We start from the raw sequence: 27,751 nt of genomic DNA, 5'->3' as shown, positions 1-27,751 counted from the left end.
ATTTATATACAAGGAACTTATACTTAAAACTATCACAGAAGTCTCTTTTATTCAAAATTTTTAACCTTGCATAATTGGACCGCGAATTATTTTTTCGTACTCGGCGTATTCGGCGGGTTTTTTGATACTCGTACTCGGCCTAATAACTCGGTTCTAATGCAATATATTTAGGTAGATATAATTAAGTACTACACTCAGTAAATGGATAATTAAAAACTTTCAATTACTATGACGCGCAACGTGGATTACTTGTTTGCTAACGATCAAGCGACTGGTGAGGGTATTCGATAGAACAGAGTTACTCGGCCGAGTACTCGGTTAAAAAAAATTGAGGCGAGTAAAACTTGGTACTCGTTACTCGGCGCATCTCTACTTAAAACTATCACCAAAGTCTCTTATATTTAAAATTGTCACATAAAACCATTTTATTTTCGGAATATGTTCGCATACTTTGACCGCGAATTCTTTTTTCATGTGAAGGAAGTCCCGTATCGTCGGCATTTCCAATATTACAATAGGAAAAAATTGATTGTTGTCTAGTACACATGGACTACTTAAAGCTATCACGCGTATCACTTATATTCAAAATTGTCAACGTAAAAACGTCTTAATTTCGTAATATGACGGCGTAAATGGACCGCAAATTCTTTTTTTATGTGAAGAACCTCCCGTATCGTCGGCATTTCCAACATCACGAGAGCCTCTCCATTTATTTTCTCTTGCCTCATCTTATCTGCTATCAGATTGCAGTCTTTTGAATTGTTAAGATATTTGTACACGTTATCGACAGTCCAATCCATCGGATTCGACGATAGCTTCAGTTTGTCCTTTATCTGAGCTATATCAGTATCCTTTTCATCAGACGTTTTGTTATCAGACGGCAAAGGATCGTATGTATTGAATTTTAATTTCTTAAGTTCGGGTTCTTCAGGGTCTGAAACATCTGAAATATTCTTGGCGTCTCTGGAATTGGAGCTGCTTCCATTAGTGTCGTTCTCAGTGTCGCTATCTGGGGTGTGTCCTTTCTTTTGAGCGCAAGAATTATTGTACATCGTCTCTACATCTTTTTTGTTCCAATGGGCTTCTTTCATTTGTATGGCGAAATTGGGGAGTTTGGCGCCGCGAGTTTTCATTTCAAGTTTCGGGTATTCGTTTTTGCGTTCACGTCGTTTCTTCTGGGTTTTCTTGCAGTCGCCGCTGTCCGGAGAGTTCGGCCTGGTCCCAGATTCGGAAGGCGGTGTGGAACCAGCGCTTTGTTCACTCTCTGCAGACTTTCCATCATTGCTAGCAGTCTCTTGTGAAAGCAGCTTTTCTTTCTTCTCTTGAGTACACTTCTTTCTTTTCCGCTTGCCAGTTAATGTGCTTTCCTTAGGTCTTCCGCGGCGATCCGTGCCATTTTCTGGAAAGTAGACAATTTTAAATTAAAAATCTAATCTATTTTATCTCAAATTTACATTGCAGAGAGCAATGAGACATCTGAAGTTCAGTTATATTCATTATTATTCTGTGCCGTGTGATTGCCGGTACCTATAAAAAAAAGAATAGGACCATTTCATCTATTTCCCATGGATATCGTCAAAGGCGACTAAGGGATAGGCTTATTATATACTTGGGATTCCTTTTTTAGGCGATAGCCTAGCAACCTGTCACTATTTGAATCTCAATTTTATCATTAAGCTAATATATATAGACAACTGTTGGCTATGTCTGCCCCGCAAGGTATAATCCACAACAAGGCTATAGGCTACATTTTATCCCGGATTTCTTACGGGAAACGTCAACAATGCAGGTGAAAGTTGAATGAGTCGGCCATCTGCGAGCTTTCCACGCGAACGCTGCGCAAACCAACAAAGATATAGTAAAACAATGTACTAAAGATGTGAAGTACTCATTTTTTGTCACAAAAAAGTCCGCGAGAGCATATATCTATCTCTTAAGGTTTACTTACAATAACCACTTTTATGTTAATTTTTTAAGATTTTATATAAGTTATTTTGAAACCAATTTTCTTTATTTCAGTATAAATCCTTATCCAAATAAATAAGTTTATTACTTTCAGCTTTTCATGTAGACTAAAATTACAGTATATAAATCAGACGAATAGGTTTTGAGATATAGTCGTTATAAGCAATTTGCATCGAAACATTTAATACGGCGAACCAGCGTTCTTTCTAATACGCGTGGTTTTGGAGATACATGCTAACATTCATTTATGTTAACAATTGTATACTGCAGCGCATCCTGGTGATTTGTAACCGTAACACTTATCTAAGAACATGCACCAATCAAATCTAAATCCAGTAGTGAAAACCGCATTAAAATCGGACCAGTAGTTTTGGAGATATATGCTAACATTGGTTTGCACAAACAAACACACAAACGCACAACCTCTCACCCTAAACCCTATATATATATATATATATATATATATATATATATTAGTATATATATATATATATATATATATACTAGAGGCCGCCCGCGACTTCGTCCGCATGGAAACCCTATCAATCCCGCGGGAACTCTGGGATAAAAAGTAGCCTATGTGTTATTCTGGGTCTTCAGCTACCTACATACCAAATTTCATGGTAATCGGTTCAGTAGTTTTTGCGTGAATGAGTAACAAAAATCCATACAAACTTCCGCCTTTATAATAGTAGTAGGATATATTATGTTATTATTATATGCTCATTGAGAAAGACAATCCGACATTTAACACCATTTTTAGTCAAAATAGTCAAAAATGTAATTGAAAATCTTTCCTTAGAATAAGTTGTTCTCAACACTTACGGATCATAGATTTGTCGACGTTCTGGCAGTTATTGGGACACGGGCCGGGGTACTCCTCGGGGCCGAACAGACACGGGCAGGCCTGCATCTTGGCGCACATGTCTTTGCAGAACGGCAACACTTGGTCCACGGTTAAAGCTATAGGCACGTAGGCGTGGTAGGTGCCGGATTTCACTCTGAAACAAATTAAGATATCATTTGAAAAATGCGTGCGCATGAGATGCGTTATTTTCTGGATAAAGGTACAAGATTATTATTCCTAAAGCTGAGCTGGCCCGGTTGAATTCTTGCTACAAAGATTAGGTAGCTAAAGAGAGTATGTGAATGCTTTGGCTAATGGATCACTGCTTGCCTTATAAGTCACTCTGGGAATGAGAAAGATTCAAACGTTCAAATATATTTCACTTTGAAAATGTTCGCTCTTTCATATTTTTAAACATAATTATGTTTAACTATATAATGTGTAAAAAGATACTTATAAGACTTAATAATTATTATATTTATTATTAAGTCTTATATATATATATAATATATATATATATTAATAAAAATTATGTTCATGATTATGTTTTTTATTAAGACTTATAACTTATATTTACATCAGAAAAATGAAATTTGGTAGAAAGATTTTTGGTATTCATAATTTTGTTACTTGGTAAAAGAATACTTACTTGGCTCTAAACATTTCCAGTCTCATCCCTTCCTCGGGCAGCTCATCCGATTCCCAGTCCTTCAACAGCTTGGCCGGTTTGTACGAAGCCGATATCATCTTGTTCAACACCTCTCTGAGCACCAGCGTCAGCGGCCCCGGACCCACGTGTTTAGGCAACTGCGATAGCTTGTTCCTACTTATCAAAGGCCCGGCGTAACACTTGTAATTGAAAAATATTCTATCACACCATTCCTCCGAGGAATTAACATGTACAGTTTTTGTTTCGGGTACCTTTGGAGGCTCTTTGGCCGCTGATGTGTCAGGTATGTGCAAAGCGTAGTTGTTACTGTCACACCAACTGACCGGGAATAAGAGAACACTGTCTTGAGCGTACCACACTTTCTCCCCGATAGGCAGTAGCTCAACACACAGCATATGTTCAACTATAGCATCTATCTTGGCGACGTGGATTTCCTCGTGGTTCTGAGGATTGACCGCTTCCAACATCATTCCGACTTCGATGCCCTTCAGTGGCGTTTTGTTTCCGAAGCAATACTCCGGAGCGGGGACTGATGAAGTCATGGACAAATATTCGTCCCAATCAAACTTACCCTCTTTCCAAATTTTTGGCGTTTTGAATGTAATATTATACTTTTGAGCCCAGCCTATTGGGAAGATGTATGGGTGCTTGGAATCACAAATCCACGCCATTTTGGAATCTTCATAGTCTTCGGCATGGTCGTCAATAGTGACCCGGAAATGGTAATTGTTGAACACTTTAGTGACAGTTGCTGGCCTTATTGACTTCATGTCTTGAGGGTTTAAAGCTTCCAACTTCATCCCAGTTACAAAGTTGTGGACTTCTAAACTTGGGTTTGGCTGTAAATATAAAAAAATATTCATTAACTGATATAATGTGGAAAAATTCTTAAAAGAGAGATTGAGTGTAAGTAGTTAAGTACTTTAATGTTAGTAGAGGAAAAAATTATAAATGTGCGGAGAGTAACTTAGAGATGAGAGGAATGAATTGTGGTCAGCACTTTCTATGCATGGGGTGAGCAGTCTCTTAATACGAGCACTGAAATCCTTATATGAGGATTCGAGTGCTTGTGTCAGGATAAACGGAGCGCACACTGAGTGGTTTAAGATTGGGAAAGGTGTTAGGCAAGGATGTGTTGCGTCACCGTGGCTGACCTATTTATGGATAGTTGTTTGACAGATTTGAAAGAGTCTGAAAGTGGATTAAGGATGAATGAGTTACTCGTCAAATGTCTGCATTATGCCGACGATCAGGTTATACTGGCGTCATCAGCGGAAGAGTTACAGGAGATGGTAAACTGTATGCATGAAGCTTTAAAAGAGAAAGGAATGAAAGTGAACGTAAGTAAAACTAAAACACTGGTTTTTGAAATGGAGAAAGAAATGACAGCATGTAATATTTTGATTGGAGGAGAAAAAGTTGAGCAAGTGAAAGAGTTTGTATATCTAGGATCAAAGTTTACATCAGATGGCAAGTATGATAGTGATATTGAAAGGAGAGTGAACGCGGGGAACGAGGTGAATGGAGCTTTGCATGCCTTTATGAGCAGTCAGAAACTATCCAAAAAGGCTCGACTGGCTGTGCACAGGGGCGTGTTGGTCCCGACATTAATGTATGGGAGTGAAAGTTGGGTATGGCAAAAGAAGCATGAAAGCAGAATAAATGCAGTGGAAATGAGAGCGTTAAGGAGTATGAACAAGGCAAGCCCTAGCCCTAGCCCTGGAATCCCCAAGGAAAGCGTAAACGTGGCCGCCCTAAACAGACCTGGCGGCGGACAATCATCGCAGAGGTAAAGAATCTAGGGAAGACTTGGAGCGAAATAAAACGCGAAGCTCAAGACCGAGCGGGATGGCGACGCACTGTGGATGCCCTCTGCACCAGCTAGGGGACATAGGACCTTAAGTCAAGTCAAGGAGTATGATGGGTGTGAAATTGAGTGACAGGATAAGGAACAGCGTGATAAGGGAATGTTGTGATGTGAAAGAAGATGTAGTTACAGGAATAGAAAAGGGTATGTTAAGATGGTTCGGTCATGTGAAGAGGATGAATTAAAGCAGGTTGACTAAGCAGATATACAAGGAGAGTGTGGAGGGAAAGTTCGGAGTGGGAAGACCTAGACGAACGTATCTTGATCAAATTAAGGACGTCCTGGTAAAGGGTCAGGTCAAAAGTACCCGAACCCGCCGAGCTTGTATGAAGAGAGTTATGAATGTGGATGAAGCGAAGGAAGTATGCAGAGATCGTGGCAAGTGGAAAGAGGTAGTCTCTGCCTACCCCTCCGGGAAAGAGGCGTGATTTTATGTATGTTTATGTAATAATTTATTTATGTTTCTCCATACAGAACTCGCAGCCCTCTCGGGAGCACCCATACTACATGTCTCTTTTTGTACATATTCTTGTTTCTTTTTTTGTCTTTTTATTATGGTGTTTTACGAATAAATTCTTTTTACTTTTTTTTTTTCAATTTTATATTACCTTCTCAGGGGAGTAGGCAGAGAGGATATACTCTCAGACTTTGGTTCGGACAGTGGTTGAGTATACTTTACGTGATCTTCTGCATTTTGTCACGTTTGCGGCGACGCTCTAGCGTAAGGTTTGCGAACTAGTATTTTAGAAGAAAACCTTGAGACACCCCTTTGATTATTTTTGCCAAAGAGAAATTTTTAGTCCATCAGTCAAGATTTAATTTCTTTTTCATACAAATTTTTTGACACCTTTAGCGGTTGAATTTTGAAATATCCTTTCTTATCTCAGCTTTTGAAAAATCCTTTCTTTTCTTATCTCTAAATGGTAATATTCTTTAGGCCGGGCGTTGATGAGTCAGTCACCAATGTTCCTTTATAAATCATAGGTAATATAAATAAACATTACGTAGATAATGTAAGTACAATTTATTTTACAAAAAATGACTAACGACCTGGAGACGCAGGTAAACATACAAAGAGAAAAACAAAGACCTAGCCAGGTGCGCATGAGCAATACAACCTTTGTCATCAAAATGGGCCACTTTTTTATATGGCTATAATAAAACGACTAAGGATAATTACTTTTATGGTGCCTAGGGTACCACCTTAACAATAGAGACCTATCCAGCGGATATATCCAGCGATCGTAAAACACGCAGATATAAGCTCAAACAAAGAAAAAAATATATAACAAAAAAAAATAAAGACCTACAGAGACCTACAGGAAAAAAGCTAATAAAAAATATAAAAGAAACAATATACATAAATAAATCTGAAAAAAAAAACCAACGGAAGTAGGTGCGAGAGATGGACAAATATTGAACAAAGAAAAAAGTTACTGCTGTTGCATTTAGCCAGCTATTGAAACAGGGCAAGTGAAGGAATTGCCGCAAGAGACGGAGGTTCAGGCAGCAGCCGGAGCAGTCTTATCAATATAGTTTGTGCTATGAACCATACTAGCTGTTGGTTAGATGACTAACAAACTTGGATTCTTCTTTTACGTGATGGACTATCTACATGTACTATACATACAAACATACATATGGTCACGTCTATATCCCTTGTGGGGTGGATAGAGTCAACAGTCTTGAAAAGACTGAATGGCCACGTTCAGCTATTTGGCTTAATGATATAATTGAGATTCAAATGCTACTTCAAATGCTACACTGCATGGGATATAGTATTTTTAATTTTAACAGTATTTTTAACACTGAAAGGCCACTTTCAGTTATATATGGATATGGTTCTATGATGTTGTGAGCCTATCCCTTAGTCGCCTTTTACGACATCCATGGGAAAGAGATGGAGTAGTCCTATTCTTTTTTTTTGCATTGGTGCCGGAAACCACACGGAACTGTACTATTTGAATCTCAATTCCATTATTAATCCAAACAGCTGATTGTGACCTTTTAGTCCTTGCGAGACTGTTGGACATTTATGTACGCAGAAAACTAAAAGGAATGATAAACACAAGATACAATAGTTCAGATTATAACAAATCCGAGACAGGTGATATACATATATGAATCTGCATTTTAATCACTACAAATCCTTGTCATCAATATATCAACACATAAATAAATAAAACAGTAAAAAGTTTTTGTCTGTACAGTGTGTACATTTAAAAAAAAATGATTTATAACGATATAAAAAAAAAGAAGTATGCAGAGATCGTGGCAAGTGGAAAGAGGTAGTCTCTGCCTACCCCTCCGGGAAAGAGGCGTGATTTTATGTATGTATGTAAAAAAAAAGAGTAACCTAACGAGCACGAATCTGAAAAAAAAATTGCAATGAAACTTTTTTTTGTTGTACGACAATCAAAGTGTAATGAAAATGAAAGTTGTTCAACCTGATAAGCATTTTCTGTTGGCATATAAAATCGAAGATCTGGAACACCTGATGCAGAACCATTACAGACCAGGTAAATCATCCGAATTATGAAAAAGACTTCTTGACAAAAGTTGTTCAACCTGATGAGCATTTTTATTTTAGCTAAAAAACATGGAAGATCTATATCATGTCAATAGCGACCCGCCCGGCTTCGCACGGATGCACAGCCGATACTAAATATATCTCGATTAGAACTAACTAAAGGACCGTCCGCAAAGCGGCCAACTAAGTCTTGCTCACTTCGCAACGGTCCGTGCAGCAGAAATCGTAATATTTTAATTTCACCACAACTTCAAAACCAAACGTCCAATTTTAATCATTCAATGACCAAATATTATCTACATAAACTGTACTTATTGATGAAATTATTTATTTTGATAAGGATTATTAGCATGAGTAAAAAAAACGCGTTTAAATGTAGACCAAAAAAATTCAAGATTTTTAAATAAAAATGTGGTTGTTGTGCCTCACTCGACATAGATAGGTATAGTGTGTCGCGGACTTTTTTGTAGATATTTATAAGATCTACAATTAATTAAAACATTTAATGGTTCTATCTTTTGTAGTTTAGGCAGCGTACGCAAAATAAGTAACTTTTTGGTTGATTTTTTTTCAGTTTGTGTCCGAAAAATCCAAATATATTACGGAACCCTATTTTTTTCCAAAATAGAATATAGTCTATGTTACTCGTGGATAATGTAGCTTTCGAAAGGTGAAAGAATTTTTAAAATCGGTCCAGTAGTTTTTGAGCCTATTCATTACAACCAAACAAACAAAGTATTCCTCTTTATAATATTAGTGTAGATGTAGAAGCCAAAGGGACCAGCTACTCTGTGATATGTTTTGAGTTACGGTTGCGGTTGGGTATTAAGTTGCAGTTTAAGTTGTTGCAGTATATGAATAAGAATGAAAATTTATTCATTACTAAAAAAGTTTTACTTTTTTAAAGCTAAACTATTTGTATTTCAAGATCAAGGAAAGAAGTGATTTCATAATTTTACATTAACACATAATAGGTACACATAATAATTGCAGCTCATGATGAAATCTCATTAAAAAGGCATGGCATTTTTTTTAAGAATAAATTGAGTGCACCAATCCCTATGGAAAAAAGATGTATTTATTTTCCATATGGATGGTAAATTGGAAATCAAATTCTATGGGTACTATGAATAAAATATAATTACACATATAGATATAAGATACATCATGAATATTTTATAATAAAATGTATGCACCAGATATTTTTAGTGGCAGGATTTTATAAATATGTAATGTAGTAATATATAAATTGATCTTATAACCATATTAATTTCTTTATAAATAGAAATAAATTTCAACTGGAAATATTTCATTGAAAAATAAATGATCAAAAAATACGTAATGCAAAAATAAAGCTAAGCTTAGTTGAAAGCTTGAACCATTAAAAAGATTTGGGCTTCAAATAAAATTCTATGAAATTTTATAACATCAATAAAAACTTGAAAATAACTTCAAGCACCAAACAATAAAATTTATCTTAGTAAGTAATTAATATAAAAGGCATTTTGTACTTTAATTTACTTTTGAAACTTAATTAAAATTTTATATCATACTTACATGAGCAAACAATTCTTCTGGAACAGCAACGCTTTTAGTTTCGTCCAAAAATTTACTCCAATCAAACTCGACCATTTTTCAGAAATTAATATTTACTTTCATTTGCACTTTAATACAACTAACTCAAAACCTATTCACGATAAAATGAAAGTTTCGCTAAACCAATTTGGCAAAATCATCACACTGACTGGAAATTCATTTTACTTATAAATGTTCAGAGAACGTTCCCCTTCGCGCTCTAAACCAAATATGTGTGTAATTTTCAAAATCTTTCTACAAAATATTTTTGACAACTGAAATGAAACCAAACGTCAAATAATTGTATCTGTCAAAGTCTGTGCGTTGATATTGTCAAAATTATTAGTTTGTGCCAGTTATAGTTTAAAAATGGTAAAGTATAGTCATGTTCATCAATCTGTCATGTTGTTACTTTCTGTCAGCTTTGCTTCTTACCTACGTTTATTTGTCTATTTGGTTGAATTTTGATTGAATTGAACCATTTAACAATTTTGACGCCAGCTGGCTTCCTTCTCGATATAATAATAATAAGTTTAATAAAACTGCGTTTGTGAAACAATAAAAATTTATGTGCATTAGATCTTAATTATGTGGGTGATAATTTTCGTAGCAAAGTGATTGTGTTGCGACATGAAAGCGAAAATGAGTTTCTTTGCGGACACTACATTGTCGTTTCTCGCACTCGCTAACTGGTCTGTGGACGAGGGGTACATGCTCTGGAATACTTCACAAAGTGTAATAATAACGCCAGTTTACAATTGAATACCTCAAACTTTGATACTCAATTTGATATCATGGGCTTTCTTGATACTCTTGTTTTGTGTTCTTCGACGGACGGCATGGAATTATGGGAGAATGGCCTTGGTACAACCATCGAAGAGCAGATGGACGAATTTGTTCTATCGTAGCGGAGATAACGAAGAACTCGTCAACCGGACGCGGAGCGCAGAAGAACCGCCCAACATCGATGAAGGTCAAGGAGTATGATGGGTGTGAAATTGAGTGACAGGATAAGGAACAGCGTGATAAGGGAATGTTGTGATGTGAAAGAAGATATAGTTACAGGAATAGAAAAGGGTATGTTAAGATGGTTCGGTCATGTGAAGAGGAAGAATTAAAGCAGGTTGACTAAGCAGATATACAAGGAGAGTGTGGAGGGAAAGTTCGGAGTGGGAAGACCTAGACGAACGTATCTTGATCAAATTAAGGACGTCCTGGTAAAGGGTCAGGTCAAAAGTACCCGAACCCGCCGAGCTTGTATGAAGAGAGTTATGAATGTGGATGAAGCGAAGGAAGTATGCAGAGATCGTGGCAAGTGGAAAGAGGTAGTCTCTGCCTACCCCTCCGGGAAAGAGGCGTGATTTTATGTATGTTTATGTAATAATTTATTTATGTTTCTCCATACAGAACTCGCAGCCCTCTCGGGAGCACCCATACTACATGTCTCTTTTTGTACATATTCTTGTTTCTTTTTTTGTCTTTTTATTATGGTGTTTTACTAATAAATTCTTTTTACTTTTTTTTTCAATTTTATATTACCTTCTCAGGGGAGTAGGCAGAGAGGATATACTCTCAGACTTTGGTTCGGACAGTGGTTGAGTATACTTTACGTGATCTTCTGCATTTTGTCACGTTTGCGGCGACGCTCTAGCGTAAGGTTTGCGAACTAGTATTTTAGAAGAAAACCTTGAGACACCCCTTTGATTATTTTTGCCAAAGAGAAATATTTAGTCCATCAGTCAAGATTTAATTTCTTTTTCATACAAATTTTTTGACACCTTTAGCGGTTGAATTTTGAAATATCCTTTCTTATCTCAGCTTTTGAAAAATCCTTTCCTTTCTTATCTCAGCTTTTGAAAAATCCTTTCTTTTCTTATCTCTAAATGGTAATATTCTTTAGGCCGGGCGTTGATGAGTCAGTCACCAATGTTCCTTTATAAATCATAGGTAATATAAATAAACATTACGTAGATAATGTAAGTACAATTTATTTTACAAAAAATGACTAACGACCTGGAGACGCAGGTAAACATACAAAGAGAAAAACAAAGACCTAGCCAGGTGCGCATGAGCAATACAACCTTTGTCATCAAAATGGGCCACTTTTTTATATGGCTATAATAAAACGACTAAGGATAATTACTTTTATGGTGCCTAGGGTACCACCTTAACAATAGAGACCTATCCAGCGGATATATCCAGCGATCGTAAAACACGCAGATATAAGCTCAAACAAAGAAAAAAATATATAACAAAAAAAAATAAAGACCTACAGAGACCTACAGGAAAAAAGCTAATAAAAAATATAAAAGAAACAATATACATAAATAAATCTGAAAAAAAAAACCAACGGAAGTAGGTGCGAGAGATGGACAAATATTGAACAAAGAAAAAAGTTACTGCTGTTGCATTTAGCCAGCTATTGAAACAGGGCAAGTGAAGGAATTGCCGCAAGAGACGGAGGTTCAGGCAGCAGCCGGAGCAGTCTTATCAATATAATTTGTGCTATGAACCATATTGGCTGTTGGTTAGATGACTAACAAACTTGGATTCTTCTTTTACGTGATGGACTACTATCTACATGTACTATACATACAAACATACATATGGTCACGTCTATATCCCTTGTGGGGTGGATAGAGTCAACAGTCTTGAAAAGACTGAATGGCCACGTTCAGCTATTTGGCTTAATGATATAATTGAGATTCAAATGCTACTTCAAATGCTACACTGCATGGGATATAGTATTTTTAATTTTAACAGTATTTTTAACACTGAAAGGCCACTTTCAGTTATATATGGATATGGTTCTATGATGTTGTTTGTGAGCCTATCCCTTAGTCGCCTTTTACGACATCCATGGGAAAGAGATGGACTAGTCCTATTCTTTTTTTTTTTTGCATTGGTGCCGGAAACCACACGGAACTGTACTATTTGAATCTCAATTCCATTATTAATCCAAACAGCTGATTGTGACCTTTTAGTCCTTGCGAGACTGTTGGACATTTATGTACGCAGAAAACTAAAAGGAATGATAAACACAAGATACAATAGTTCAGATTATAACAAATCCGAGACAGGTGATATATATGAATCTGCATTTTAATCACTACAAATCCTTGTCATCAATATATCAACACATAAATAAATAAAACAGTAAAAAGTTTTTGTCTGTACAGTGTGTACATTTAAAAAAAAATGATTTATAACGATATAAAAAAAAAGAGTAACCTAACGAGCACGAATCTGAAAAAAAAATTGCAATGAAACTTTTTTTTGTTGTACGACAAACAAAGTTTAATGAAAATGAAAGTTGTTCAACCTGATAAGCATTTTCTGTTGGCATATAAAATCGAAGATCTGGAACACCTGATGCAGAACCATTACAGACCAGCTAAATCATCCGAATTATGAAAAAGACTTCTTGACAAAAGTTGTTCAACCTGATGAGCATTTTTATTTTAGCTAAAAAACATGGAAGATCTATATCATGTCACTAGCGACCCGCCCGGCTTCGCACGGATGCACAGCCGATACTAAATATATCTCTATTAGAACTAACTAAAGGACCGTCCGCAAAGCGGCCAACTAAGTCTTGCTCACTTCGCAACGGTCCGTGCAGCAGAAATATTTTAATTTCACCACAACTTCAAAACCAAACGTCCAATTTTAATCATTCAAAGACCAAATATTATCTACATAAACTGTACTTATTGATGAAATTATTTATTTTGATAAGGATTAATAGCATGAGTAAAAAAAACGCGTTCAAATGTAGACCAAAAAAATTCAAGATTTTTAAATAAAAATGTGGTTGTTGTGCCTCACTCGACATAGATAGGTATAGTGTGTCGCGGACTTTTTTGTAGATATTTATAAGATCTACAATTAATTAAAACATTTAATGGTTCTATCTTTTGTAGTTTAGGCAGCGTACGCAAAATAAGTAACTTTTTGGTTGATTTTTTTTCAGTTTGTGTCCGAAAAATCCAAATATATTACGGAACCCTATTTTTTTCCAAAATAGAATATAGTCTATGTTACTCGTGGATAATGTAGCTTTCGAATGGTGAAAGAATTTTTAAAATTCGGTCCAGTAGTTTTTGAGCCTATTCATTACAACCAAACAAACAAAGTATTCCTCTTTATAATATTAGTGTAGATGTAGAAGCCAAAGGGACCAGCTACTCTGTGATATGTTTTGAGTTATTCAAAATTCAAAAATTCCAATTCAAAAAATTTTTACTTTTTTAAAGCTAAACTATTTATATTTCAAGATCAAGGAAAGAAGTGATTTCATAATTTTACATTTACACATAATAGGTACACATAATAATTGCAGCTCATGATGAAATCTCATTAAAAAGGCATGGCATTTTTTTTAAGAATAAATTGAGTGCACCAATCCCTATGGAAAAAAGATGTATTTATTTTCCATATGGATGGTAAATTGGAAATCAAATTCTATGGGTACTATGAATAAAATATAATTACACATATAGATAGATATAAGATACATCATGAATATTTTATAATAAAATGTATGCACCAGATATTTTTAGTGGCAGGATTTTATAAATATGTAATGTAGTAATATATAAATTGATCTTATAACCATATTAATTTCTTTATAAATAGAAATAAATTTCAACTGGAAATATTTCATTGAAAAATAAATGATCAAAAAATACGTAATGCAAAAATAAAGCTAAGCTTAGTTGAAAGCTTGAACCATTAAAAAGATTTGGGCTTCAAATAAAATTCTATGAAATTTTATAACATCAATAAAAACTTGAAAATAACTTCAAGCACCAAACAATAAAATTTATCTTAGTAAGTAATTAATATAAAAGGCATTATGTACTTTCATTTACTTTTGAAACTTAATTAAAATTTTATATCATACTTACATGAGCAAACAATTCTTCTGGAACAGCAACGCTTTTAGTTTTTTCCAAAAATTTACTCCAATCAAACTCGACCATTTTTCAGAAATTAATATTTACTTTCATTTGCACTTTAATACAACTAACTCAAAACCTATTCACGATAAAATGAAAGTTTCGCTAAACCAATTTGGCAAAATCATCACACTGTACTTATAAATGTTCAGAGAACGTTCCCCTTCGCGCTCTAAACCAAATATGTGTGTAATTTCAAAATCTTTCTACAAAATATTTTTGACAACTGAAATGAAACCAAACGTCAAATAATTGTATCTGTCAAAGTCTGTGCGTTGATATTGTCAAAATTATTAGTTTGTGCCAGTTATAGTTTAAAAATGGTAAAGTATAGTCATGTTCATCAATCTGTCATGTTGTTACTTTCTGTCACCTTTGCTTCTTACCTACGTTTATTTGTCTATTTGGTTGAATTTTGATTGAATTGAACCATTTAACAATTTTGACGCCAGCTGGCTTCCTTCTCGATATAATAATAATAAGTTTAATAAAACTGCGTTTGTGAAACAATAAAAATTTATGTGCATTAGATCTTAATTATGTGGGTGATAATTTTCGTAGCAAAGTGATTGTGTTGCGACATGAAAGCGAAAATGAGTTTCTTTGCGGACACTACATTGTCGTTTCTCGCACTCGCTAACTGGTCTGTGGACGAGGGGTACATGCTCTGGAATACTTCACAAAGTGTAATAATAACGCCAGTTTACAATTGAATACCTCAAACTTTGATACTCAATTTGATATCATGGGCTTTCTTGATACTCTTGTTTTGTGTTCTTCGACGGACGGCATGGAATTATGGGAGAATGGCCTTGGTACAACCATCGAAGAGCAGATGGACGAATTTGTTCTATCGTAGCGGAGATAACGAAGAACTCGTCAACCGGACGCGGAGCGCAGAAGAACCGCCCAACATCGATGAAGGTCAAGGAGTATGATGGGTGTGAAATTGAGTGACAGGATAAGGAACAGCGTGATAAGGGAATGTTGTGATGTGAAAGAAGATATAGTTACAGGAATAGAAAAAGGTATGTTAAGATGGTTCGGTCATGTGAAGAGGAAGAATTAAAGCAGGTTGACTAAGCAGATATACAAGGAGAGTGTGGAGGGAAAGTTCGGAGTGGGAAGACGTAGACGAACGTATCTTGATCAAATTAAGGACGTCCTGGTAAAGGGTCAGGTCAAAAGTACCCGAACCCGCCGAGCTTGTATGAAGAGAGTTATGAATGTGGATGAAGCGAAGGAAGTATGCAGAGATCGTGGCAAGTGGAAAGAGGTAGTCTCTGCCTACCCCTCCGGGAAAGAGGCGTGATTTTATGTATGTTTATGTAATAATTTATTTATGTTTCTCCATACAGAACTTGCAGCCCTCTCGGGAGCACCCATACTACATGTCTCTTTTTGTTCATATTCTTGTTTCTTTTTTTGTCTTTTTATTATGGTGTTTTACGAATAAATTCTTTTTACTTTTTTTTTCAATTTTATATTACCTTCTCAGGGGAGTAGGCAGAGAGGATATACTCTCAGACTTTGGTTCGGACAGTGGTTGAGTATACTTTACGTGATCTTCTGCATTTTGTCACGTTTGTGGCGACGCTCTAGCGTAAGGTTTGCGAACTAGTATTTTAGAAGAAAACCTTGAGAGAAATTTTTAGTCCATCAGTCAAGATTTAATTTCTTTTTCATACAAATTTTTTGACACCTTTAGCGGTTGAATTTTGAAATATCCTTTCTTATCTCAGCTTTTGAAAAATCCTTTCCTTTCTTATCTCAGCTTTTGAAAAATCCTTTCTTTTCTTATCTCTAAATGGTAATATTCTTTAGGCCGGGCGTTGATGAGTCAGTCACCATTGTTCCTTTATAAATCATAGGTAATATAAATAAACATTACGTAGATAATGTAAGTACAATTTATTTTACAAAAAATGACTAACGACCTGGAGACGCAGGTAAACATACAAAGAGAAAAACAAAGACCTAGCCAGGTGCGCATGAGCAATACAACCTTTGTCATCAAAATGGGCCACTTTTTTATATGGCTATAATAAAACGACTAAGGATAATTACTTTTATGGTGCCTAGGGTACCACCTTAACAATAAAGACCTATCCAGCGGATATATCCAGCGATCGTAAAACACGCAGAGATAAGCTCAAACAAAGAAAAAAAAAATATTACAAAAAAAATATAAAGACCTACAGAGACCTACAGGAAAAAAAATATAAAAGAAACAATATACATAAATAAATCTGAAAAAAAAAACCAACGGAAGTAGCTGCGAGAGATGGACAAATATTGAACATGGGATATAGTATTTTTAATTTTAACAGTATTTTTAACACTGAAAGGCCACTTTCAGTTATATATGGATATGGTTCTATGATGTTGTTTGTGAGCCTATCCCTTAGTCGCCTTTCACGACATCCATGGGAAAGAGATGGACTAGTCCTATTCTTTTTTTTTGCATTGGTGCCGGAAACCACACGGAACTGTACTATTTGAATCTCAATTCCATTATTAATCCAAACAGCTGATTGTGACCTTTTAGTCCTTGCGAGACTGTTGGACATTTATGTACGCAGAAAACTAAAAGGAATGATAAACACAAGATACAATAGTTCAGATTATAACAAATCCGAGACAGGTGATATATATGAATCTGCATTTTAATCACCACAAATCCTTGTCATCAATATATCAACACATATAAATAAATAAAACAGTAAAAAGTTTTTGTCTGTACAGTGTGTACATTTAAAAAAAAATGATTTATAACGATATAAAAAAAAGAGTAACCTAACGAGCACGAATCTGAAAAAAAAAATTGCAATGAAACTTTTTTTTGTTGTACGACAATCAAAGTTTAATGAAAATGAAAGTTGTTCAACCTGATAAGCATTTTCTGTTGGCATATAAAATCGAAGATCTGGAACACCTGATGCAGAACCATTACAGACCAGCTAAATCATCCGAATTATGAAAAAGACTTCTTGACAAAAGTTGTTCAACCTGATGAGCATTTTTATTTTAGCTAAAAAACATGGAAGATCTATATCATGTCACTAGCGACCCGCCCGGCTTCGCACGGATGCACAGCCGATACTAAATATATCTCTATTAGAACTAACTAAAGGACCGTCCGCAAAGCGGCTAACTAAGTCTTGCTCACTTCGCAACGGGCCGTGCAGCAGAAATCGTAATATTTTAATTTCACCACAACTTCAAAACCAAACGTCCAATTTTAATCATTCAAAGACCAAATATTATCTACATAAACTGTACTTATTGATGAAATTATTTATTTTGATAAGGATTAATAGCATGTGTAAAAAAAACGCGTTTAAATGTAGACCAAAAAAATTCAAGATTTTTAAATAAAAATGTGGTTGTTGTGCCTCACTCGACATAGATAGGTATAGTGTGTCGCGGACTTTTTTGTAGATATTTATAAGATCTACAATTAATTAAAACATTTAATGGTTCTATCTTTTGTAGTTTAGGCAGCGTACGCAAAATAAGTAACTTTTTGGTTGATTTTTTTTCAGTTTGTGTCCGAAAAATCCAAATATATTACGGAACCCTATTTTTTTCCAAAATAGAATATAGTCTATGTTACTCGTGGATAATGTAGCTTTCGAATGGTGAAAGAATTTTTAAAATCGGTCCAGTAGTTTTTGAGCCTATTCATTACAACCAAACAAACAAAGTATTCCTCTTTATAATATTAGTGTAGATGTAGAAGCCAAAGGGACCAGCTACTCTGTGATATGTTTTGAGTTATTCAAAATTCAAAAATTCCAATTCAAAAAATTTTTACTTTTTTAAAGCTAAACTATTTATATTTCAAGATCAAGGAAAGAAGTGATTTCATAATTTTACATTTACACATAATAGGTACACAAAATAATTGCATCTCATGATGAAATCTCATTAAAAAGGCATGGCATTTTTTTTAAGAATAAATTGAGTGCACCAATCCCTATGGAAAAAAGATGTATTTATTTTCCATATGGATGGTAAATTGGAAATCAAATTCTATGGGTACTATGAATAAAATATAATTACACATATAGATATAAGATACATCATGAATATTTTATAATAAAATGTATGCACCAGATATTTTTAGTGGCAGGATTTTATAAATATGTAATGTAGTAATATATAAATTGATCTTATAACCATATTAATTTCTTTATAAATAGAAATAAATTTCAACTGGAAATATTTCATTGAAAAATAAATGATCAAAAAATACGTAATGCAAAAATAAAGCTAAGCTTAGTTGAAAGCTTGAACCATTAAAAAGATTTGGGCTTCAAATAAAATTCTATGAAATTTTATAACATCAATAAAAACTTGAAAATAACTTCAAGCACCAAACAATAAAATTTATCTTAGTAAGTAATTAATATAAAAGGCATTATGTACTTTCATTTACTTTTGAAACTTAATTAAAATTTTATATCATACTTACATGAGCAAACAATTCTTCTGGAACAGCAACGCTTTTAGTTTTTTCCAAAAATTTACTCCAATCAAACTCGACCATTTTTCAGAAATTAATATTTACTTTCATTTGCACTTTAATACAACTAACTCAAAACCTATTCACGATAAAATGAAAGTTTCGCTAAACCAATTTGGCAAAATCATCACACTGTACTTATAAATGTTCAGAGAACGTTCCCCTTCGCGCTCTAAACCAAATATGTGTGTAATTTCAAAATCTTTCTACAAAATATTTTTGACAACTGAAATGAAACCAAACGTCAAATAATTGTATCTGTCAGTCTGTGCGTTGATATTGTCAAAATTATTAGTTTGTGCCAGTTATAGTTTAAAAATGGTAAAGTATAGTCATGTTCATCAATCTGTCATGTTGTTACTTTCTGTCAGCTTTGCTTCTTACCTACGTTTATTTGTCTATTTGGTTGAATTTTGATTGAATTGAACCATTTAACAATTTTGACGCCAGCTGGCTTCCTTCTCGATATAATAATAATAAGTTTAATAAAACTGCGTTTGTGAAACAATAAAAATTTATGTGCATTAGATCTTAATTATGTGGGTGATAATTTTCGTAGCAAAGTGATTGTGTTGCGACATGAAAGCGAAAATGAGTTTCTTTGCGGACACTACATTGTCGTTTCTCGCACTCGCTAACTGGTCTGTGGACGAGGGGTGCATGCTCTGGAATACTTCACAAAGTGTAATAATAACGCCAGTTTACAATGGAATACCTCAAACTTTGATACTCAATTTGATATCATGGGCTTTCTTGATACTCTTGTTTTGTGTTCTTCGACGGACGGCATGGAATTATGAGAGAATGGCCTTGGTACAACGATCGAAGAGCAGATGGACGAATTTGTTCTATCGTAGCGGAGATAACGAAGAACTCGTCAACCGGACGCGGAGCGCAGAAGAACCGCCCAACATCGACGAAGGATTTTTCACTTGGTTGCCTGCCGTATTCAGGCTTTCGCGGGAGCAGATTCTTGTCAAATGTGGCCCTGATGCAGTACACTACTTGTCTTTCCAAAGGCATGCTATTACCCTAATGTTTATCATCACTGTCATTTCCATTGGAGTCATCTTACACATCAATTTTAGTGGGGATGTCTGGAGAGACGATAATACGACATTGGCAAGAACAACTTTATCTAACCTAAATGGCAGATCCTATTGGCTATGGGTTCATACCCTGATAAGTATCTCGTTCATACCTATATCTATTTTGATTATGAGGAGGTGCACTGGCCGCAAACCTGTGTCTACTTCCATCACGGGCACTATTATGATAACAAATATATCAAAAGCTGACAGGAATGAGTCTACAATAAGAGCTTACTTTGCCCATAATTTCCCTCACATACAAATTGTAGATTTACGGTTAGCCTTCAACATAAACAAGCTAAATGAAGTCCTTGAGAAAAAGGAGATGGTTAGTGAAGCTCTCGTGTACACTGATACATATTTCAGGAAGACTGGGAAGCGCATTATGGTACCGCCAAAATGGTGTGGGCCCGAAGTGGACGCCTTGGAATTTTACACCAACGAACAGAAGAGACTGAAGGATGAAGCTAAAAGAATACGGGCAATTGTACTCAACGATCCTCTAGGTATTGCTTTTTTAACTTTACCATCTTACCAACTTCCCGAACATGTCATTAATAGCTTTAGTTTGCATCGTGGCTGGGTTCTGACCCACGCCACAAACCCGGCAGACATCATCTGGGAGAATCTTAACGTTCAGCCAGGTGTATGGTACATAAAGGCATTCTTTGTAAATTTCTTTCTGTTCATTGTCTTATTCTTCCTTACAACTCCAGCCGTTATTGTGAATCTCTTTAATACTTTGGTTGCGAAGCCTGAACATATGACTAAAGTGAGTACTGTCATATTTGATTTTCTTCCAACTTGCTGCTGTGGACAATGGCAGCTGTGATGCCGGCCATCGTGGCTTTCTCTGACAAATTCCTTTCACATTGGACCAAGTCACATCAAAACTATTCAATAATGACAAAAACCGTCTCATTCCTTCTGTTGTAACTCTGATTTTACCATCGCTAGGACTAGCCAGTGCCGATTCATTCGTACGATGGACTTGGCATCACGAAAATGACACCATGCGTTGGGATTGGCATTATGCATGGAGTATCGCTATTTTTTCCATTACAATGGTCTATAGTCTCGCTTGTCCGCTGATAGCTCCATTCGGATTGATCTACCTGCTTCTGAAGCACGTAGCTGACAAGCATAACCTTTATTTCGCTTACGGACTGTGTGATATGAGTGGCGTGGGCGGGGGAAGGATTCATGCGACCGCGGTGAGGCTGATCCGTCTTTCAGTGGTGCTTTTATTGATCAGTATGGCAGCGTGGGCCGGCCTGAGGTCAGGTTTCGAAGCTCGGACTATCATTTTGATAATGGCCTCTATAGTCGCGTTTGCAACGTTCTTGCTACTGAGTCCTTTCCCTAGTTGTACGCCGCCTGCCCCGCTACAGGAGGAACCCGTTCCCGTAATAATATAACATTTAAACCCTAAAAATACTTCATACGGACCGAGAAATATGTGTGCACTACCGGAGAAAAGAGATGTATACATATGTGTCTGTTCGCTGGTACTACATGCATACTATGAATGAAAACGGGCTTTCATTCAATAAAATTGAAGTTGCTGTGGATCCATTTCAAATTTTTCAGCGTTTATGCTTTTTAATATGATATTTTTAATATGCGCCAATATTTAAAATATTGGCTAAGTTCGTCGTTCTTTTCCTTTTTTGCTACGAGCTGGCTCCTTATCCTCTCTCACTTTTTGATAATTTCTTATCTATTATTATATTATACTTATAATGAATCTGAAGAGAGGTCAATTCTGTACATGGAATACATTTTCAAAATAACTATCAGGGGGTGATTAGTGATCGATACTGATGCCAAAAATGCAATCAGTAAAATTTTTGTCTGTCTGTCTGTATGTTCTTTATAGAAACAAAAACTACTTGACGGATTTTAACAAAACTTGGTACAGTTATTCTTCATACTCCTGAGCAGGTTATAGTATACTTTTCATTACGCTACAATCAGAAGAGGAGCAGAGCAGTGCAAGAAAATGTTGGGAAAAGTTACTTGAGCTTCCATCGCGTGTGCAACCTTAATGGTTAAAGCTACAGCAAAACCATGTAGGTATAATGGAAATATTCTACATAAAATTATTAAAAACAGACAGCATAAGTCTATCTTTTATGGTTGACTCACAATAACACGTGTAATTCCTAATAGCTTAGCAGTTCGGAGATTTCTGATTTTCTTAATAATAAAAAATTGATATAAGTACCTATTCAATAAAAAAAGAATCTCCGAAATCGGTAGAGAAACACCAAACTTATACATAAAATGTAATACGCTAACAAGCCATTTAAGTTAAAAAGGTTTAAGTAGATAGTATTGCACAGGCGTTTCAACTTTATTTTAATTTATTTTTCTTTTGTAAGTTGTAGGTACATATTTCTGGTTATAAATCTAATAGAATATTTTTTTTAGATTAAATATGCACTTACATAGATTTATCTATAGTAATTTTAATCTATACTAATATTATAAAACTGAAGTCTGTTTGTTTGTTTGAATGTGCTAATCTCAAGAACTACTGATTCGAATTAAAAAATTCTTGTTGTGTTGAATAGACCATTTATCGAGGAAGGCTTTAGGCTATATAACGTCAAGCTGAAACTATTAGGAGCGAAGAAATAATGAATAATGTGAAAAAAATCGGGGAAGGCGCATCCTTGAGGGCTTCGATAATGCCCAAAATAATTATTCGATGCGGACGAAGTCGCGGGCACAGCTAGAACATAATATAATTGCATCCTTCGTAAAAAAAATCTCACATAAAAAGTATATATATTGTTGGAACAATATAAATAATTATTTCCCCCTCTTGATTTATTTCTGATTTTAAATAAAATAAAAAAAACAAAAATTTAAAAAAAACCTCATCAGTATCCGAGCTGTTCTTGAGGACTTCTGACAAAAGCCCTTTTTATGTATTATTTAAGGCGACTAATAAGGCGAACAAATCTTTTACTGTAAAATTGTGATGATAAGTAAGTTCTGTTCAACGGTCACGATCAGGGGATACAGGGGTGTACACCTTAAGGATTTTTAAGGCATTATTTCAGCTTGATGTGCTCCAAGTTAGTTGAGTCCTCATCTTGCTTACAAATATTGAAACCAAACAACTCACTCGAATTTCAAATAAAAAATAATACTGATTTTGTTGTGTTTTTAGTCCTTAGCTAGAGTTCATTTAGTTTCATTAAGTTAGTGTTGATTTAGTTTTGGCGACATGATTCTTCTGAGCCTACAAAAACGAAACAACAATCGTGAAGCTGAAGGCAGATCACGAGATCACTTGACAAGACCAAGACAAGACAAGATCTCGACCCGCTACCTATGTTTCCGATAATCTTGACCAGACCTGTCTCGTCCGGTACACGTGTGTGCGACCAGTGCCAGGCGACTAACTCCGATTAACTAATAACCACTTCGAAACTTTGCCGTGTGGTTCCCGGCACCAATAGAACAAAAGAATAGGACCACTCCATCTTTTTCCCATGGATGTAGTAAAAGGCGACTAAGGAGTAGGCTTATAAACTTGGGATTCTCCTTTTAGGCGATGGGCTAGCAACCTGTCACTATTTGAATCTCAATTCTATCTTAAAGCCAAATAGCTGAACGTGGCCTATCAGTATTTTCAAGACTGTTGGCTCTGTCTACCCCGCAAGGGATATAGACGTGATTATATGTATGTATGTACTTCGAAAAACATTAATAAACTGTTTGTGGCGGTTCCCTATTGACATATCATAGCAACCGGAGCCTAATCGTCTTAGGGCTGAAATCACTGTCCCAACTGCAACACTGCAACGTGACACTTGGCAGGGGGATTCCTAGTTTATTGGCCTCAGGCAGTGGTTCAATCGATGGACGTACTTATCTTTGAAACAATAGTCTGAAATTAAAATTCCTTATGCTGCATTTCGTGAAACTGCCTACGTACTCCCCTGAAAACTAGAATAATCATTCAGCATACAAGATTTCTCGCGTTGGACGAAACGGATCGATGTCTTATTTAAAAGCAAAACTATTCGCGTCGCGTGCACCGTGCCCAACCTGCAGACGTTTTATTCACGTTTGAGTTGATGTCAATGGACGCAGAGCACGGACCGTTTACCGGCTAAGCCCCGAGAAAATGCGAATAAACATGGTAAATCCGTTAATTACTAGAAAGTTGTGGGATAGCTTTAAAGTTTGAAGTAAAACATGGTGTTTAAAGATTTCTTTTTTCCTAACTAGGTTTTTTTCACAACTATCGCTAGTATTTGGTTTTAGTTATTAACATACATATGAGTATACCGAGATATATATATAGAGATCTACACTAAACTATGCTCGGCGTTCGTACAATGACAGTTTTCATTTGGGGTAGAGATGGACCTCAACATGACCTATATCGTGGACTTTCCGTTCCGTCTCTGTACATTTATAGCAACAATTATGATATAGTCTGATCTGCCTCCCCTGCTGCGTGATCATAGTTATATGTATGTTTATGTATAATGAGAGGTATAAGCTGAGCATACTGTCGGCTCTGTCTATATCCCGTGCGGGGCAGCCAATAGTCTTGAAAAGACTGAAAGCCACATTCAGCTGTATTGGCCATACAGCTGAATGTTGGAATTGAGATTTAAATAGTGACCGGTGGCTAGCTCATCGCCTACAAGTAGAATCCCAAGTTCATTAATCTATCCCTAATGTATATATAACAAAAAATATTATTATCAAAACCAATCTTCCCCAAGCCTCCAAGTATGTAAGAATGGCAGCTGTCTGAATGCGAATAAATTAAAGTTTTAAAGGATAAACTTACTTGGGCGCGGGTTCTCCCTCCGCCTCGCACTCTATAATGAAGGGCTTGTCCACTTCCCCAGGGAGAGCCACCTGGAACAGCAGCTCCTCCTGTGTTGGCTGCTTCACAATCTTCGGCGGGGAAGTCACTGAACAAAATAATATGGGTTATTTATTTAGAAAATAAAGAGTCATGCGCCATGAGCCAGTGTAGAAAAGAACCACTCTAAAATAATTTGTGAACGTCTAAAGAGCCATCATTTGATCAATATCTTAAGCTTTCTTCAACCATATCCACTGTTCTACAATCCACTGTTTTGGGCTGATAAAGTCTAACTTTGTCAAAGATTCTTAATTTTTCACTATTTCATATTGTATCACCAAAGGGATTACTTGCGACCTACTTTGCTGGGTTCATATATTACTATTGCTATGAGATCCCCGGCATTTACGAGTAGGACCTTTTAAGATATCCATGGGAAGTTAAGAGTCTTTCCCACGGATGTCGGAAAAGCGACTAAGGGAACAGATGCACATTCATGAGTGTGGAACCTCAAACAGTAACAAACTTGTTATGATATGACTACAGACAGCACAGCAGGCTGAAACCTGTATTTATAGTAAGAGGCTTGAAATGTAGCGTGTACGTTCCTTATGTGGTCTAGGGCTGCACTAATAGAGTATGTCGAAATGCTCGGAATTATGCAGATCTTTCGTGTAACGCCGCATGACTGCTCTAGTACCTTTGTCATAAAAAAGTAAAAGAACATGTTTTTCAAAAAAATTGTATGAAATGGTTTTTTTAAAACTTTAAACTTCTTAAAATTTCTTTGAACTTATCTGTCCAATAAAGTTTAAATAAATAAATATATTTAAGATTTTCACTGCATAGGAAGTAGGCTACATAAAAAGTATAAGATCAAGAAAGCAGGAGAGGGACTTTTACTTTATAGCTGTACATTGCCTTCCAGTCATTTCCAGATTTTGGATTTCAATACAGTACCAATGGAAATTCCTGATCAACACACACCTTTTTAAGGTTTGTAAATTGCCTGTTCAAAATAGTGGCATTCTTTATTAAAAAAAACAAGGATTTTACTACTAAATATAAATACTGTTTTGATCATACATCAATTAACTGCACAAATCATTGCACATTTTATGTCAGTCCATGAGGACATAGCAATGTTCCCAATTATAAAACTAGAACATCAGAAATAGACTGATTCAAACAATCCTTTTCTAATTGTCTTCAATTAAATTTTAGATTCCTGACATTATGTATGAGTTCTTATTGGATTTTATACATTACATTGTTAAAAGTGCCTTAATCACAATATTCAGACCAATTTTATAAAGAATGCTTTATGATCGTAATAATAAAACTTGCAAATATTAAAGCTGAACCAGACTATTTAAGTGGTCAACTGTCCAACTGAGTATAGATAGATAGGTATGATGTATGAATGAAAAGGCTGATAAAAATAATATATTACAGTGTAAATATCGTAAAGGTTGAATGAACTACAGGTCAGAATGCACTGAGCAAACGATAAGAACCAAGAAAACTTTATTAGTAAAAGTAAGAAAGTAAAGAAATAATACTTACACACCGCGGCGGCTTGCGAAACCGCTGCGAATATACAAAAAATCTCCAAGGTACCCATTTTTTCACACTCTCCTCTCTTGCAGATCTAACAAGAAACCAAAAGCACAATTTTTATTCAAATGACCTAATCCGAATACAACTTGGCCACAATGACAACACCCACTATAAATAGTAACATCAAATTCACTCAATTGCCGCCCTATTATAACACAAAAACTTGTTTATTGGTATAACTAGTGATCATAAAACCCTTATCATTTTAATATTAATTGATTATTTATTAAATAAAACCAGAAAACCGGACAAATTCACTATTGTTGCAGAAGAAGGTAAATCAATAATTGCATTCCAATATGTGAAATACAAATTGGTACAATGTGTATATTGTATTAAACCGATAATTATTAATTTAAATTACCTAATGCCGTCTTATAACAATGTCATTTCGCTAAAAAGCAACTAAAATAATTTAATGCACGGGTTTAAAGGCGGGGCCTCTAGTTTCGCTGTCGTTCGTTCATTCAGCGTTGACGGTTCAATGACTGCCATAGAGTAGAGAAATTTTTTTTTTTACGGCTTCACTAAAAGTACCATAGAGTAAAATAGATGTTTTTAAAAGGTTTGCTCATTCCATATCTTCAATCGTATAATCAGTCTTGAAACTTTATGATCATGTATGAAAACCACTGACGTGAACAAAACGAGTAGACCGCGCAACGAAAACATACCGCGGGAATTCCGAAACGCGTAATTTATTCTTCGACCCAACTTTTTGTAAGCTGTTGCTTGAGATTTGAATATGATAAAACGGTTATAACTTAGAAGGAAATTAAGTGTTGGGTTAGCCGATTATTTAATATTACCTATTAAATAGGTAGTAATCTTATTAATTTTATCTACTTACGAACTCAAGAGTGGTTGTGAATCGCGGAACATTACATGAATATAGTGGACGTAGTAGCGACATATTATGATAATCGTAAAAGAGCAAATCTGCACAAAATTATATGTCGCCAACTCTGTTAGTTACCTTTAAGGGACTGATATTATAGTGTGACTTCAACCCTCAACCCGCTCAACTTCAAATCCAGTTTATAAGGATTTCGCCAACTCGGGATTTTTACTTCAGACACAAATTTTAATTGTTCTTTTTTTAGGTTAACTCGAGGGAATTAACCAAAAAGATTTGAATAAAAGGTAAGTACCTATTCATCCTTTACAGAACTACCTACAGCGACTACCTCTTTTGTTGGTTTTTGTTTCTGTATATCTTCGTGATGTCATTCATAATAGTTGATTTAAACGTCT

General features: G+C 35.4%; 2 protein-coding genes across 2 annotated transcripts; one reads left to right on the top strand and one right to left on the bottom strand.

Moving 5' to 3' along the window:
- Window positions 1-13: 13 nt before the first annotated feature.
- LOC106140806 (scm-like with four MBT domains protein 2) lies at window positions 14-26,992 on the bottom strand. The gene is made up of 6 exons (XM_060948967.1): window positions 26,922-26,992; window positions 26,444-26,467; window positions 24,857-24,983; window positions 3,462-4,321; window positions 2,791-2,966; window positions 14-1,399 (listed from the first exon to the last, which is right to left on the bottom strand). Exons 1-6 carry the CDS (start codon window positions 26,990-26,992, stop codon window positions 573-575), a joined length of 2,085 nt encoding a protein of 694 aa, XP_060804950.1. The 3' UTR covers window positions 14-572.
- Window positions 19,372-21,041, top strand: LOC132902482 (calcium permeable stress-gated cation channel 1-like). The gene is made up of 2 exons (XM_060947685.1): window positions 19,372-19,962; window positions 20,401-21,041. The coding sequence occupies exons 1-2, from the start codon at window positions 19,523-19,525 to the stop codon at window positions 20,864-20,866; spliced, it is 906 nt and encodes a 301-aa protein (XP_060803668.1). The 5' UTR covers window positions 19,372-19,522; the 3' UTR covers window positions 20,867-21,041.
- Window positions 26,993-27,751: the final 759 nt, after the last annotated feature.

This window comes from Amyelois transitella, chromosome 3, assembly GCF_032362555.1.
Source record: "Amyelois transitella isolate CPQ chromosome 3, ilAmyTran1.1, whole genome shotgun sequence".
In the NCBI taxonomy this organism is placed as follows: Eukaryota; Metazoa; Arthropoda; class Insecta; order Lepidoptera; family Pyralidae; genus Amyelois; species Amyelois transitella.
Note: the sequence above shows the minus strand (reverse complement) of the source record. Positions and strands in the feature narration are given on the sequence as shown.